This window comes from Pan paniscus, chromosome 10, assembly GCF_029289425.2.
Source record: "Pan paniscus chromosome 10, NHGRI_mPanPan1-v2.0_pri, whole genome shotgun sequence".
Classification (NCBI taxonomy): Eukaryota; Metazoa; Chordata; class Mammalia; order Primates; family Hominidae; genus Pan; species Pan paniscus.
In genome coordinates this window covers 6,364,269-6,381,450 of record NC_073259.2, presented here as the reverse complement: position 1 = coordinate 6,381,450, position 17,182 = coordinate 6,364,269, and the positions used below count along the sequence as shown (strand labels likewise).

The 17,182-nt window shown below is 37.7% G+C and overlaps 1 protein-coding gene across 42 annotated transcripts in view; it reads right to left on the bottom strand.

Annotated features, from left to right (window-relative positions):
- Positions 1-17,182, bottom strand: part of WNK1 (WNK lysine deficient protein kinase 1) — a 161,835-nt gene that overhangs the window by 27,572 nt on the left and 117,081 nt on the right. For 10 of the 42 annotated variants that reach the window (XM_034935104.3, XM_034935107.3, XM_034935109.3 and 7 more), the window contains exons 9-18: positions 14,760-15,998; positions 12,516-12,599; positions 5,517-5,666; positions 3,861-4,319; positions 2,896-3,174; positions 2,104-2,201; positions 1,820-1,982; positions 832-948; positions 323-496; positions 60-117 (exon numbers count right to left, since the gene is read on the bottom strand). In XM_034935104.3, coding sequence (XP_034790995.2) covers positions 60-117; positions 323-496; positions 832-948; positions 1,820-1,982; positions 2,104-2,201; positions 2,896-3,174; positions 3,861-4,319; positions 5,517-5,666; positions 12,516-12,599; positions 14,760-15,998 — 2,821 coding nt within the window. The remainder of the gene's footprint in view (positions 1-59; positions 118-322; positions 497-831; positions 949-1,819; positions 1,983-2,103; positions 2,202-2,895; positions 3,175-3,860; positions 4,320-5,516; positions 5,667-12,515; positions 12,600-14,759; positions 15,999-17,182) is intronic. The other 32 variants (XM_063593265.1, XM_055095225.2, XM_034935125.3 and 29 more) reach the window with 16 other exon arrangements.

The following is a 17,182-nucleotide window of genomic DNA, read 5'->3' as shown; positions in this document are numbered from 1 at the left end:
ACGCTCAGCTAATGGCTTCTTAAGTCAAAGGTAAAAACAAGGAAAGAAAATAAATTCACCTATTTGCTGTGGCATGGAAGACGCAGGAGTTGGTTGTTTGAACTCTCCTTCCAATTTCTACAACAAACAAAAGTGATTAAATACATTCTCAAATGCAATCTCAATGACTAGGCAAAGCAAACTGCCACATGTGAAGAGAACATAAAAGTTTGTTGTCGGTCATGGGTGTCAGGTGATATCACTGGACATTTTGCATAGCAAATTTAGAACTATGAAAATATTTTAAATCAACAAAGTTTCATTATGGGAGTGGTGAACCTACCTGAGAACCTGAAAAGCCATAGTCATCCTTTCCTTGTAGACTCTCCAATCCCTGATCACCCTCTGGTTCCACACTGACATCCTCACTGAGCATTTCATCAGCTTTTTCAATAATTTCTCGCACTTGATCCACAAATGACTCTCTCTCTATTGCTAGAATAAAGTCATTGTTCACCTGTAAAAGAAATGTGATGTCAGTCTAATTAGTGTCATTTCTCAAACTTTATGTCACTTTTATGACTTCTGTCCTATCTGCATACTTACCTATATTTTTATTTATTTTGTACTCAAGTTAGCTCTTCTCTTTTTAAGAACTTCAATATCTAGTTAGACATAGCCTAGACAAAAACATCACTAAATCACAGGTTGGGTGTGCTAGTTTTATTCACATTGAAGTAAATGCATAACTTTAAAAAAACATGGATTATAAAATATGGCATATTTGCCTAGAGCAATGGCTATTAAGATCAAGTACTAAGGAAAAACCTAGAACTCCAAATGCAGACGTACCATAATTGTTGCTATCTCCTCGGGGTTGTCACCATCTAGGTCAAATTTGAATGTAACCATTTTCCTATTATGAGTCTCTAATTGACATTCTACTACTCGGTCTCCTTTATTTGAAACCTAAAAAGAAAAAAGGTACATCATCTCCAAAGACCATATTCAGCTTTATTACTGAATTTCAGAAAAGCAATGCAGATTAGCACTTGACTTCATGTCTAAGGAAGCATAGTGTTATCGCTGTTCCTTGGAGCACTAGTACTTTGTCTCTTAAACTGGTAGCAAGAAAAATCTTTGAGAAGACGTTAGCCTTTGAGCTACTTACTAAAACTCTCTATTCTTTTTCTAAAAGATAAGTAGTGCTTTATCATAGAAATATGGAATGTAAGAATATAATTTGGCTAATTATAAGATCCTATACATTCATCAATTCATCTAAGCCTTAAGAAATATTTAAATGATATTAACTGCTGGCCCTATCATAGCTTTATGAACTACCTTTTCATTTTTCTAAAAATGTGATATTTAAGTCAAAGAGACTGTGGGCATTAAATGAGAAGAGTACTTATATAAATTATCTGGCTGGGTGCCTGTAATCCCAGTGCTTTGGGAGGCCGAGGCAGGTGAGTCACCTGAGGTCAGGAGTTTGAAACCAGCCTGACCAATATGGTGAAACCCTGTCTCTACTAAAAATACAAAAACTAGCCGTGCGTGGTGGCACGTGTCTGTAGTCCCAGCTACTTGGGAGGCTGAGGCAGGAGAATCGCTTGAACCCAGGAGGCACTGCAATCACAATGAGAAGAGATCATGCCACTGCACTCCAGCCTGGGTGACAGAGCGAGACTCCGTCTAAAACAAAAAAAAGAAATTATCTATCACACAGATAGTTATCTTTATTTTATGAAGTGAGTGGTTTGGATTTGATGACCTCTAAAATCTTTTTCAGTGTCAAATTCCTTTAACAACATGAAACTCACAAATTAGGAATACTTACATTCAGAATTCTTAATTTTGGGCGTGAAGTTTTTTCATGTCGAGAGCGACTCCTTACAGATTTTCGGTAATGCCGTTTTGTAGTTCTTCCTTCATGCCTTCCACTGGAAGATGGGACATTCTCATTGCCATCACTCATACCTGAAGCAACATCTGAATGTGCACTTTGAAATTTAAAAAGAAAAAAAAGTGCAGTTTATAATATGAGATTTAAAGGTCTGACAGTTTGGCGTTTCATACCATCTTATTTACCAGTCAAGGAAGGAGAATTCTAGTTTTACGTACCTGTCTACAGAGGAAGCCAAAGTGGTCGGCTGGGTAGGTTGTGGCTGTGCTACTGCAACTGGCTCTGCAGGAGCAACCTGAGAGACTCCCTGAGTACTCTGTGAATCGAAAAGATAACTCAAATCTCAGTAGTAATAGATTTATCATTCACTATCCCCAATAATCTACTTATTTTTTTCCTTATCCCTCCCCACTAAGTCCTAGAAGCACTAAATTTACTAGTAAATTCTCAATATTCAGCATCTAGAGATAATGGTCTTAAAATTCCAAAGGAAGTTTCTAAAGCTAGTCTCTGGTATAGACTGCATGGTATGAGGTCAGCCAACATATCTGCTAGGCAGTGTGAACCTACAACTTGCCATGCAGCCAGCATCTTACCAAGAGTGTGCAATAGCGCAGACAGAGCATAGTACAAAGATGAATTCAGATCTTCTCCTAGCAGGGCAAAAATGATTGCTGAGAGCACAGGAGGGTAAGATACTCTTATGACTGCCAATGGAAAAAGTTTGTGAAACGACAAGAATAATGGCTAAAGGACTAGCTAGAGAAGTGAAGTGCTAATAGGGTTCATCTTCTCCAAGGCACACTCACTTCCCAACAGAACAGCCAGTGGAAACAAGGACCCCACATTGGCATTTCATTCTGCTGTAAGAAAAAGTCATGCAGAAGTTAGTTTGACATGGTCTCCAAATAAGTTCTAAACCAGGGGAGCCTATGTTTCTTTCTCCTTTATCATTGTTGTCCAATTACATATATATGTTTTACATATAAACATGCAGTAACTCTATTTACCTCCAAAACTGCTTGCTGGGAGGATGTAGTGGGGGCTTGTGCTAAACTCCCTCCTGGCTGGGACACTTGAACCTGTCCTCCTACACCACCCATAGGAACTAAAAGATTTGATTCCACATAAGGCTGCACCACTGTGGGAAAGTACCCAGGTGTAGCCAGTACTTCTGTCGGCATGGGAGGGGATAGGACTGTAGAATGGATGCAAACAGAAGCCACGTTGGAAGAGGGAGCAATATTTGAATCTCCTGGGTACTGTGGTGGCAGTCGAGGTGGGAAGCCCTGTGACAGAAATGAGGAAGGTGAGTTAGAGCAGGTTGGGGGTCAATAAATTAGCAAAACAGCAAGACATGCAAAAAAAAAAAAAAGAAGCACACAGCAAAGAATAGTAGCCAATCTCTTTCTAATAATCTAAAGGGCATATAAAGACCACATTCTTGAAATGAAGTAGTAGACTGGTTCCAACAGAAGAGACAGGACTCTACAATACTACTTTATTGTTGGTTATCTTCACCTAGAGATGATTTAAATAGGAGGAACACAATTTCTTCCTAGCCAATCTTAAATGGAAAAATGCAAAAATTCTTCCACATAACAGTCATATCATGAAATGCTAATTTTCCCAATCTAAACCCTGAAGCTTTTTGTTGATACCATGTTGGCTATTCTATTTATTCTACCCATATATGTAAAAGTTGCCAGGTGTACTATTAACCACATCTAGCATTCAATCAGCTTACAGTGAATACTGAGAGAACCATTTTTCTCTGAAGAAGTGTCTTGAGAAAAATGGATCAGGAATCACTGAACATCATTATCCAATCCTTTCTCAGAATTTTACTATTTTGCTTCTCTAGTTGACATGTTATTGCTAGTTATTCTGACACTCAACTATTAGATTTCCATGTTCCTGATGATCTACTAGGATCAAACTCTGTGGTGCCCTCTTTTGCTAACTAACACAATACCTGGTACAGAACATCTCCAGAGGAAAGTGGAACCTCAGCAGCTTGTCCAAGGTTAGCTGGTATTCCCATGGACTGAACTGCTGGTTGTAGGAGCTGTGGGTGAACCTGACTTGGCAGCTGAGTCACAGGCTGCAGAAGGGTTGGAAGCTGACTAGGAACCACAGTTGATACCCCCGGGATCGCAGCTGTTGTAGCAGATGAAGCCAACGTGAGCAGAGGCTGAGTAATGCCAGCTGCCATTGTGATGGGAAGGGATGAGAAACCTGTCTGAGCCGTAGACACATGAGGAGTTGATATGGGAATTTGAGAGACAGGGTACTGAGGGAGCAAGGGAGTAGGGAGCGGCTGTCCCACTGGAAGGAAATGAGCACCAGAGTGGACTGGAACAACCGAGGGTTGTGTCGCAACTGGGATCTGAGGTTCGCCTTGGATAGTTGGTACTGGCTGGGAAACTGGAAGCTGGGAAGGTAAAGAAAAACAAAACAGACAGGCTTTAAAAAAAAAAAAAAAAAAAAAATAGCAAGGCTGCCAAAAGCAAGATTTATGTATTAGCCAAAAAGAAGGAAAAAACAAAACAAAAAAAACACCAAACCAACAAAACCCTGCATACATTAGTGTTAAGTTAATATGCCACATAAGAATATGGAAAGGAGAGCAGGAGAGAAAGAGGCTAAATAGACTATTACTGTTCTACACCTTTTGTCATAGAAATATTTGCTAATGCTTCAGCATTTGGCAATAGAAGAGGACCCTTCCATAGACAAGGGGTTGGCTTTTTTTTTTTTTACAGCCTTATTGGAATATATTTTATATACCATAATGCTATCACTAAAGTTATGACTGCTATTACAGTAGTTACTGAAATTCAAATGAATTCCTTCCCAGTGGAATTAAGATTTCATTCATATTATTTCTAAAATTCTTAAGTCCAACATGGCTCAATAAAAATTGGTATAATTCACATATTTCACTCATTCTAGGATGCAATCATCCCTCTCCACTACCTGATCATTTTAACATGTGAGAAATTGGGATCTACCTTATAACTGATAATGTGGTACATTTTAAAGTTGATAGCATCTCAGATGTGATGAAATATTAGGGTAACAATACACTGTGCACATACATGCACAACAGTGCTCAAAAATAAAGTTGAACAAAGGTCATTCAGAAAAGCATAACTTCTACAGGGTACTTCTCAAGTGATTAGGAGGACTACTTAAGAAAAAAAAACATTCCACACAGTAAACAGTGCAGAAATCTACATGAAAATAAAGCATAGTTTCAAACCTAGAATATCAGACATAGCTGACACAATTCTAGGGAATGTCATAGGTTCAGTTACCAGAGCACCTTTATTTAACCTGTTATTTCTAATACCTGTTAAATCGATTTTGGACTGGTAAGACTAGAAGTGAAACTTTGGATTGTCACTGCTGTCAGTAACGTACCCATTTACATTAAATAATGCATATGCACCAATGAGGTGATCTTCACTTCATTTCTGCAATGAGATTAACCTACTTCAAGGGTTGGTTACCCTTAGAAGAAAAGGTAGAAGTCTATCCACATGAAAGGACAAGTTACATGGAAATCCCTTTTAGCACCCTTTCAGAAATTAAGAGTTTACCTGTTTAAAAAAAAAAAAAAGTTTACCTGTTTTCCAGCTGATACTTGAGGCAAGACTTGTGGAGCTTGAGGTTGACTCACTGGCTGTGCAGTAGTGGCCTCACTGGAGGTTGATGTCTGTGAAAGTGAATACTGCACTGTCTGTTGAGGAGGGGCTGTCTGCTGTATTCCCTGCTGCTAAGAATAAAATACAATGATTCAGTTTTATTTCAAATCAATAACAGCATGTTTCTAGGGAAGCATGTCTACCTAAAGCCTTCAGTGTCTGTAAATAATGATGATTTTAGTAATCAAGACATGCACAAACCCAAATTCATCAATTTCCATTATATATTTGTTTTCCCTCTGATGTTCTTTGTGATGGTGCCACCAGGAAAAATTAACCAATCTTTTAATACTCGAGTTACCATTGGCTCTTCACCCAATTATCTCCCTCACCCCAACAACAGGGCTTTACAAAGACATTTACATAACATATCCAGACAGTTCCTTTCCCCATCCCATCCCTGCCATTCCCTTTTCCCTATCTCTTGGCATCAGCTCTCACTTTGGCACCTATATCAGATAGATCCAATGGCTTCCTTTAATCTTTTTTCCTTACCCTATTTTATCAACTGTATAATTAATATGTTTGAAGAATAGCTTTGATTATAGCTACAAAATAGTGAGGAAAGCACTGGATTTGGAATAACAGACATTTTCAAATTTTAGCTTTAATATTCACTAGCTGTTAATGCCTTAGATTGCTTATTTTATTACAAAAATGAAGTTTCTCTTTTTGAAACAAGGACATTATTTTTTAACTCAAAGTGGGGCAAAGGGAATGACACCTGGGAATCTACTATGTACTAGGGACTCAAGTATAATTTAATGCATGGTGCGTAATTATACACCTAATTTAATGCATGGAACATAACTGTACTCAAATACTAAATTCTGTAATAAATCAAGCAAACAAAACCAAACAAAACAGGACTATGACCCCTAGAGTACTGCCCCTTCTGTCTAACAAATAAAAACTTGAGGCTGGGCGCAGTGGCTCACGCCTGTAATCCCAGCACTTTGGGAGGCCGAGGTGGGCAGATCACCTGCAGTCCAGAGTTCAAGACCAGCCTGACCAACATGGAGAAACCCCATCTCTACTAAAATTGCAAAAAATTAGCCGGGCGTGGTGGCACATATCTATAATCCCAGCTACTCAGCAGGCTGAGGCAGGAGAATTGCTTGAACCTGGGAGGCGGAGGTTGCAGTGAGCCGAGATTGTGCCATTGCACTCCAGCATGGGCAACAAGATCGAAACTCTGTCTCCAAAAAAAAAAAAAAAATTGAAGTTTAGGACTGACTTTCAAGATCTTCTAATACCTAATTTATATTTTTTCTTTAATACAACATCTGCTTGTAATAAAAATTTTAACTAGTACATCATATTATAAAGTTAATGAAAATACCCCTAATCCTATTCTCCAGAGGTAACCACTATTAGTCGTTTGGTGCATAACCTTCATGGATTTTTTTCTATGCGTAAGTGGCCATTTTCACATAGTTTTCTTTTTTTGTTAAAATAAACAAAACAAAAACATGCCTTTCCTATACATAGTGTTCTATAGCATACTACTTTAATTTCTAAATGTCATCAGTCTCCTAATGATAAACACTTTGGTTGTTTCATTTTTGCTACTTAAAATAATGCTGCAACCAACAGCCTTTTACGTATGTGCTGGTATACCCATACGACTAATTGGTTACTGCTGGTATAAAGATAAGCTATTTATTTGTACATTATTATGTATCTTGCCACCTTGATAAGTGTCTTAGATTTTGTTAGGTGATAATCTACAAATAATATTTTTGCTCTTCTTATATTTATATCAATTAAAATCACCAAAAGAATGCTAAAATATAATGGCAACAGCAGTCATGTTTGGTTTATTCCTATTTAATTATTTCTGATAATGTATTCTTTTTTTTTTGACACGGAGTCTCGCTCCGTTGCCCAGGCTGGAGTGCAGTGGCGCGATCTTGGCTCACTGCAAGTTCCGCCTCCCAGGTTCATGCCATTTCCTGCCTCAGCCTCCTGAGTAGCTGGGACTACAGGCGCCTGCCACCACGCCCGGCTAATTTTTTGTGTTTTTAGTAGAGACAGGGTTTCACCATGTTAGCCAGGATGGTCTTGATCTCCTGACCTTGTGATCCGCGCACGTCGGCCTCCCAAAGTGCTGGGATTACAGGCGTGAGCCACCGCGCCCCGGCCTCTGATAATGTATTCTTATTTTAACTTTTAAAAAAGCAGAAATGGCTGCTGAATTACATGAAATTTATTTTCTGCAAACTAAGATAAATCACATGCAGCCAATTCTAAAGGTGCTCTGAATATAAGACAAATTTGTTAATTTCCCACCTGAGAAAAAGGAACTAAAAAACCAGAAAACCTTTTTTATTTGCCAACTTGAACATATTTAACTTTAAGGAATGTGAATATCTATAATTATCTAACTCATTAATTTACACACCTAAATAAGATTGCATATTAAATATATTAATTCAGAAATACTGCTCCCTCTCCCCCAAACTCTACATAGGTAAAGACACCAGCATCTTTACCTTCACTGAAGCTAAATTATGAACGCTCCTGCAGTTTTCTGGCATAACATAACACATTCCCTCTAAGTTGTGTCTTCAGGTAAAATGTGCAGCGAAAAGCACCTATTTACATAACATTAAAATAAAACTAGATTTTTTTTTCCTTTCTCTTTTAGGTTTTTATTCATGTAACCCTTATATTGACATCTTAAAGAGATCTTTAAGCCAGTTGTTTAAAACCACATACAGTCCTCAGAATAGTGAAGTCATATTGCTGAGAATAAGGACTAAATTTATGTTTATTGCTTAAAAAAAATTCTGTCTGATGTTCTCAATAAACATTTCTAACTACATGAGCTAAAGTCTTTGCAGGCACATTTGTTCTCACCTGTTTCATTTTATTTCATTAACCTTTTTTGGTTTGTTGTTGTTCAAAGTAAAGGACAGTGAAAACCCTGTAATATGAGAGTACGATAAAGGTCTGAATACATGGTGATTCCCCTCTTTTCTAACAGATAAATTTGAGGAAGAATTCCCATGTTATCTTTGGGCATATGGTAATCATATGCTCCCAGCCCCCAATACATCCTCCTTAATTCAAAATTATGCTCATATCAAAATTTAGACTCTATCAACTCTTTCCTGAACTTATACCTTCACATATCTATGCTCTAGTTAAACCAAACTAAAGGCACATTTGTTTTTGTCCCCTATTTTTCTATCTTAGGGCCTTTCACATTGCTCACAATATAATTTTTTTATCTTCTGGCCTGGAATATTCTTTATTTCTACATCTAACTTATAATCAAAGTCCATTTCAAATGCCTCCTTTTTCCTAAGGTCTTCCTGATATTCCCTTTCCTGCTGGGGAGAGATGTTAATTTCTTCCCTTTTTTTGGACATAATTGGGTAGTAGTCAAATGGTGAGCTGTGGAATTAGATTATTTGGATTTAAATTCTGTTTTTACCTCTTATAAGCTGTAAGTTTGGGTAAACTACTCACCTTCTCCAGATCTCAGCTTTCCCATTAGTAAAATGGAAATAATTATAGCATCTATACTTATAGGGTTCTTAAAACGATTAAATGAGAATGTAGGTACAATGTACAAAGCACTTTAATATTAGCTATTATCCTTATTTGTTTTTTAGAAATTTACATATATATTTACTATATTATTTAGACTCTTTCAAAGTAGTCATACCTGGTCCAGCTCGGTAGACCTTCAGTATCTGAACTCAATTAGGAAAAAAAGCTGAAAGGACTGTCAAAAATGAGCAGTTTTATGGACAAATTATTTCTTTGCTTAAGACAACTGAGAAGCATCTATGACAGTAACCCTTGTATTAACATCTTAAAGAGATCTCTAAACCAGTTGTTTACAATGGCTAACGGTTAATGTTATATCTTAGAGCATCTGGGGAGAAGTGTCACCTCTGGATATGCCAGAAGTACATGATGATCTGCTGTGCGCAGTCCCACTGACTAATAATCAGCACTTCAGCCAGGCAGGGGTGGTCTAGCTTAACAGTTTAGCATCATGCTTTGCCCAAGCTTGCCTCATGAAACCAGTTCAAACAGACTTTATGGATAGTAGGGTAGGTAGTTCACAACTTCGGTGCTTTTTTTTTTTGAGATGAGTCATGCTCTGTTGCCCAGGCTGGAGTGTGGTGGCACTATCATAGTTCACTGTAGCCTTGAACTCCTGGGCTCAAGTGATCTTCCTGCCTCAGCCTTCCAAGTAGCTGGCACTGTGTCTGACAAAGTTCACAACTTTGTTTGTGGTCACAAAGCTTTTCAGCAGGAGGCAGCTATTTTTGGTACCTTGCTAAGATCTAGCATATCACTATACGAGACCCTATAAAAACACACAAAAAAGCAATTCCTCATTTACTATGTTCAAGAAACACATGAAATAAAGTAAATTTTAGCAAAAGTATATTTCTTTCCTCACTAAAATAAAACAAGAGCTATGGTTCTCTAAGGTGGGATTGGGACCTGAAAGTACGTAAAACAAAAATCATGTCTAAAAATAGACTATCCATATAGTACAAAAAGTTTTCAACCTTTCTTTTTTCAAATGTGGAACTCCAATAATTAAAACAAATAAAGACAGCTTCTGAGGTACATTTGCAGAATCATTAAGTCCCTGTAGAACTTTATTTAAAATGGAAGAAACAATACTATTCTAGGAATCTTGAATTCTGGGTTATAATTTGTAGCTCCCTTATTATCTAAGTGACTTTGGAGAAGTTAATTATTCTAGACTGAATACACTTCCTGTATATATCGAGGGCTCAATTTTGTGATTCTACAACACATGCTATAAAAGTATCTGAAACAAAAACATCACTGAAACAAAAATTAATTTTTGTTTCTGCTGTAGAGATAGCATTTAGCCATATTTTTTTCTCCTGGAGAGGTAGCTACCTAATTCTTTTAATCTGACATTTATGGTACTGCTCTCTTCTTTTCTCACACTCTTTCTTAACATGAAACTCAATGAATTATTTTATTATCTTCTTCATTTGATAGTAAGTATACATACATATCCCCAAATACAAGACAGATAACCAATTCCTTTGGAAAAGAAAAAACAGAGCACATACAATTTGCTCAGTTCATTGGTGTTCGTCTACATCCAAAGATAAGCAAGTTAGGAGATTAGTACTCAGTACTTGCATTCTCAACCAGCTTTATGTGACTTGTAATTTGCATTCTAATTAGGAACTGTTAATAGAATAAAACAGATTTTGTTAAGGTTGGCAAAAATATGTTTACTTGAATTTAACCAGTCTTGTTTGGAAGAAAGGACAGGTGCAAAACAAAGCATATAAGTCCCAGCCCTTCAGTTCACGGAGTGAATGCATGTATAAACAAACTAATCAACTGTTTCTGTAGAAAGTGCCTTTAAGTGATTTTCATCTTGTACAAGCAACTCCTGATCTTAAACCAGTATCGAATGACTACATGACCATATGTCGGACTGAAAAAGGGCCATTTGTAATTAAGAACTGAAAACTTTGTTTCAAAACCAAAAACTAATAGAAACAGAAGCCAGTTTAGAGTTTGCTGATTAAAAAACCCACATGGGGAACTAACATTAGAAAGTTTGCATTACACACATAGTGGCTACAAATTTTATGTAGACTAGCTAATCAGTATTCAGTTATGCCAAAAATGCATTATTCCCTTGCAAATAATTACTATTAACTAATACCAGTGATGCACTATAAATATTTAATTTTAGAATTACCAGTTTTACTGTTGGATGTATCAGGATTACACTGATCTCTTGAATTACTTGAACTTTCTGGAACAAGCCCCCCAAAACAAAAGTTAAAATATTCTGGCTGGGCACAGTGGCTCCCAGCACTTTGGGAGGCCAAAGTGGGTGGATCACTTGAGGTCAGGAGTTCAAGACCAGCCTGGCCAACATGGTGAAACCCCATCTCTACTAAATTAGCCAGGCATAAGTAGAACATAATACAAAAATTAGCTGGGCATAGTGGCACGCGCCTGTAGTCCCAGCTACTCGGGCAGCTGAGGCGTGAGAATAGCTTGAACCTGGGAGATGGAAGTTGCAGTGAGCCAAGATTGCACCACTGCACTCCAGCCTGGGCAACAGAGCAAGGCTGTCTCAAAATAAATAAATAAAAATAAATAAATAAGTAAATGTTCTTGAAGTAATTGTTCTTAGGTTTTCATTAGATGCTTCTTAGCGTAAAATCTGACACATCATTCTACAGATTAGAAATAATTAAAAAGAAGTGCAGGATTAGTAGAGGCAAGCACAATGAAGGTAATGACAAATCACTGCTGTAAGCAGTGGAAAAAAAAAAAAAGAAAAGGAATGACATATTCTTTGTACCGTAAATTATGTGTAGAATCCAGGCTGGGTGAGGTGGCGCATGCCTGTAATCCCAGCACTTTGGGAAGCCGAGGAGGGTGGATTACCTGAGGTCAGGAGTTTGAGACCAGCCTGGCCAGCAAGGTGAAACCCCGTCTCTACTAAAAATACAAAAATTAGCTGAGTGTGGTGGCAGGCACCTGTAGTCCCAGCTACATGGAAAGCTGAGGCAGGAGGATTGCTTGAACCTGGGAGGCGGTGGTTGCAGTGAGCTAAGATTGCACCACTGCACTCCAGCCTGGGTGACAGAGTGAGACTTTGTCTCAAAAAAAAGGTGTAGAATCCTCTTTTAAAAAGATAATTATATCAGTAATAATGTATGTCTACTAAATTGTTCAAAAGTATATTAAACAAAAGAGATTTTTCTGAAACACAGAAAAGTCTCTTTTTTTTTCTTTGTTACTGAACACAAGACATGGTATGCCTCTTAATTTTCCTTTCAAAAACTTAGCAGGCCATTTATATAACAAATCACAAAAGTTAAAATAGTGTTCTGGCCACTGCTAATTCATAAAATGTTGCAATGCATTGTTCTCACCTGCTGAGGATGTTGTATGGGTTGGGAAGATGAAACCCCTGTTAAGCTACTTGAGGATGGCTGACCCTGGCTCTGCCCCTGTGCCTGAAGGAAAGAAGTGAACACAACAAATTAGAGAAGGCCTAAAGTAAGTGTATAGAGGTCAGGCTTTTGCAATGAATATTTAATCTCCTCAGAGTTTGCTTGATCAAAATGAAACATTAACCTGATTATGTATGGGAGAGGCCTCTGGGTCATCTTTTGTAAGAAAAATTTAGAGAAGGATCATACCACACAACATGTTCTGATCCCAACCCATGCAAAACCCACTGACAGTGAAAACCTAAGCTGTCAATGCTGCTCAGGCTGTAATTTTAGCTGGCTAGAATAGTCAGATTCATAATAAAATTTGTTATTAGAAATACAATAATCAGGAACAAAGTATTAATACTATCAATCTGAAATTTATCTGAAGAATTAAAGGTATTTGGTAATGCTAATTTGGTAATACTTCTTGTAGTGCCACAATGACTTTTATCAAAAGTATCAAAAAATCTGTTATCATCAACCGCCAAGTACCTAGGGCGATCATTGCTATCCAGGAGCAATCCTGCCACCCCCAGGGGGGCACCTGGCAATATGTGGAGACATTTCTGGTTGTCACAACTGAGGGAGATTGCTGCTACTAGTATTTAGGAGGTATAAACCAAGGATGTTCTAAATAGCCTACAATACACAGAACAGCCCACCACAACAAAGAATTATCCAACCTCAGATGTCAACAGTGTTGAGTCTGAGAAACCCCAACTACAGTGTTTCTCACTAGAAAGTGAGAAATGATGCAGGACTATATAAAGGTATGTTAACGAAATGAAAAGGCTACCACTTTTGTCATTCCATTTCAGTTTACAAGGGGTTCCTTAAAGCTTACATGGATATAATATCACATTCCACTGCAGCTTAACTATTATAAGTATTGATTCCTTCTGTAGTATGTCTATAAATTAACTACCTGGTATTTTTTACTTTGGAAAGTCTAAAGGATAATTACTGGCAATACATTAATATTTACAATAGGGGCTGCAACTTGAATACTGATGTGAATATACTGCATGCCCATGTATAGCTGTCAAGCTTCTGGATCTTTTTGTGTCTTAGTACAACTCTAAATAATTGATAATTTGTGCACATTTTGGGAGTTGTTTATGCTCCTGATGAGGGAAGAACATAGGAAGAAAGTAGGAAGAACAACACATAGTACTTTATGTAGGATATCCAAATGTCTTCAATATATAACTGCATAGTCTTCTATGTAGATTTTATAAGATGTACACATTTGATAAAATATACCAAATGAATATATGAAACAGTAAACACTGACTGTACTTTTGAATTCTATTACATTCATTACATTGTCTTTATTTGCTAAGTGTGTATATGCTCATACACATAAATAACTAAAATTAAATTTGTTGAGGAAAATACAAGGCCTAAGATGTCTACTGTTCCTTAGCTTGCAACATATCACAAATTCTTATAACAAAAAAAAAAGCCCACCACTCACTAGATTGTTAGTTGCTAAAAATTAGAACCAGTCCTTAATTTTATGAATTAGCATTTTATTTGGACATATAATAATACACAGCAACTTGCTTGACTGATGCCATTTTAAAAAGGCATTTTCATTTGTTAAGGCAAATTCCTAAACTGTTTCCTTTTCTATCTTTTTTTATTCCCATGATATACTTTGTCTTTTTAGATCCTTCGACACTAATGAAAATTCTGTGTATTATTAATATTACTCCAAAAACAGCATTCCCTATTTTCCATGTTTTATATTTTATAGAAAAAAAATTTATCCTATTTTTTAAAAACTTGTTTGGAGGAAGAAAGTAATAGTTAAGATTTGTATTCCTAAATAATGCTGGGTCAACCATACATTACATACACTTGCATTTTCACTACTGGTTGAAAATAACGTGCATAGGATAGAAGTCGTGATTGTGATGAACGACTAAAATTCTAGTTTTTGTGTTTTTTCCACCGGTTTTCACATATAATAGGTAAATCAGGTAGCTTCTCTCATATTTTGTTTTTAAATACATATATGTAGTTCACAACCCCCCAAAGATGGGGAAACTCTACTGATAAAATTAAACAATATTTCTCCAAAATCCATGATTCAGGGAAATGAGGAATAGAAAACTTAAATGTTATGGTGCAAAGTAGGGTAGTTTAAAATAATTGTGGAAGTTTTCCTATAACCTGTGGATGAAGTGCAGATCCTCCTGAAGAAAATGAGGCAGTTAAGACCTGCTGAGATGTGGTTCCTTGGGGGAAACAGAAGAAAAGTGGGGATTCTTGTAACACTGTCTGAGGCAGATGGATAAAGGGCATTGAGACGTCAGAGCCAAAAGGTGCAGCTGCTCCCCCTGTAGGGGGAGGTGACTGAAAATCACTGGGGTCTGAAGAAGTGATTTGTGAGGAATCACTGGAATATTCTGGGCTTCCTATTGGCCAGTTCTGTCCGATAGGCTCTACCACAGAAACGGTCAATTCTGGGGCATGGTAATTATGCTTTTCTTCAGTCACAGGCTGCAAGTAGCCATGTAATCCAACTGATTGAGGAGGCAGTTCTTCTTGATTCAAGTCCACTGCAACCTGCCGATTTCGGTAAACACGCTGAGGTAAAATTCCACCTCCTTCTCCTGAAGAGGAGCTTGGTGTGTGAACATGAAATTCAAATACACAGTTGCTTCTGCTCTCATTGTTATGAGTTAACACAGCAGGCGCAGAATGAGGAACAAAGACAGGGTGAAATTTCAAACGTGTAGCATCTGTACTGATAGGTGCAGAAATACTAGAGAGGGGAGATCCCGGACTCAATCCAGAATCTAATCTTAGATTCTGAAGGTGTCCTACCAGGAAAGCCTGTCCAGATGGAAATTCAAAGACAGAACTTGAAGTAGGGCCCCCTTGTGCTGGCTTCTGTTCAGGTATCTGTTTCATAGGACTTGACAGTACTGATGAGTTGTATGGAATGCCCTCATACTGTTCTGCCACCCGGGCCTGGTAATGTACCCCAGCTACATACACTGCTTCCTGAGGAATAAAATAGTGAGCTTCTTCTGGAAGTACTAGTCCAGGTCTATAGTCACTGTAAACTTGAGATGGTTCAAACATAGGATGGACCTGTATCTCACATGACTCTCCAGTTACTCTACTGGCTGTAGTACCCAACATAACTACGGCCTCTGGTGTCCAGTTAGTTGGGCTGCCACCAGGTGGAAGAAGACTTTGGCCAACAGTCCTCAGCAGGGGTTGGAAGTGGTGAGTTTGGGCTTCCAGGAAGGAGGTGCTCTTACGCCGCTGGGAAATGGCTACTTTCGGTGGGCAGGTGGGAGGTGGTGAAAAAGAAACTGGACGTTCATGAATAGTTGGGAAAAATATCTGTGATTCTGGGTATGTTGGGGTCCCCCCACACGGATGCGCCATGGACTGAGGCTGTATCAACATGAATAAGACAAGTAATTCATACATTCATATGTGAAATTACATCAGACATGCACAACTGGGTAGTTCTGTGTAACCCTATGAAATGGTTACACTAAATTTATAATTAATAAATAAATAACAATGCTTCTTGAAATTATGTGCATAGTAAAAACCCATTAAATACATCCAGGGCCAATGAAATCAATCTGTGGGCTCTTTGCTTTAGATAAGAGCTGCTTTTCCATAACTTTCCTCTCTCAAAGGAAATGGAAGAATTAAACTTTGTAAGTAATTATTTCGTTTTTACCCACACTTAAAAAGTTCACTCTTAAGCATTAATGTAAATTACATCAACAGAAAAAGAGTTAAAGGAAGAGTAAGAACTAAAACAAGGCATAAAAGCCCGACTAGTTCTATACTGTAAGAAATGTGCTTTAATTTAAACTATTGAGCTAACTTTCCCTATATTCTTATTACCCTGTGATATGTTAGAGGCCTTCAGTTTTATTTTCTTATCAATTAATAGTATGCCTTCTAACCAGAAATCAGAAGAGATTTTTGATGGATAGTAAAAGATATATAATTTGACTACTGACAGTAATGTCTTTCTCCTATCTCTCCCAAACTAGATGATTAATAGTTTTATTATATTTTTACTACATGAAACATGTTACAGAGTTAAATCACAACATGTCCATTTTTCTGATCATAAATAAGTTATTAAGAGTTCATAAATAACCATGAAATTTCTTTTTTCTTTTTTTTGAGATGGAGTCTTCCTCTTTCGCCCAGGCTGGAGTGCAGTGACAATCTTGGCTTACTGCAACCTCCGCTTCCTGGGTTCAAGGGATTCTCCTGCCTCAGCCTCCCAAGTAGCTGGGACTACACGCGTGCGCCACCACGCCCAGCTAATTTTTGTATTTTTAGTAGAGACACATTTCGCCATGTTGGCCAGGCTGGTCTCGAACTCCTGACCTCAGGTGATCTGCTCACTTCGGCCTCCCAAAGTGCTAGGATTACAGGCGTGAGCCACTGAGCCCGGCCGTAACCATGAATTTTCTGATTCTGACATCCTGGTGTTCTAATCAACTGAAAAGGGTAATATAAATGACAGCCAATTTTATTTGATAGCACTTTTTATTCTAGAAGCAGTTCTAGATTTAAGACTAAATTTAGAAACACAGCTTGCCAAA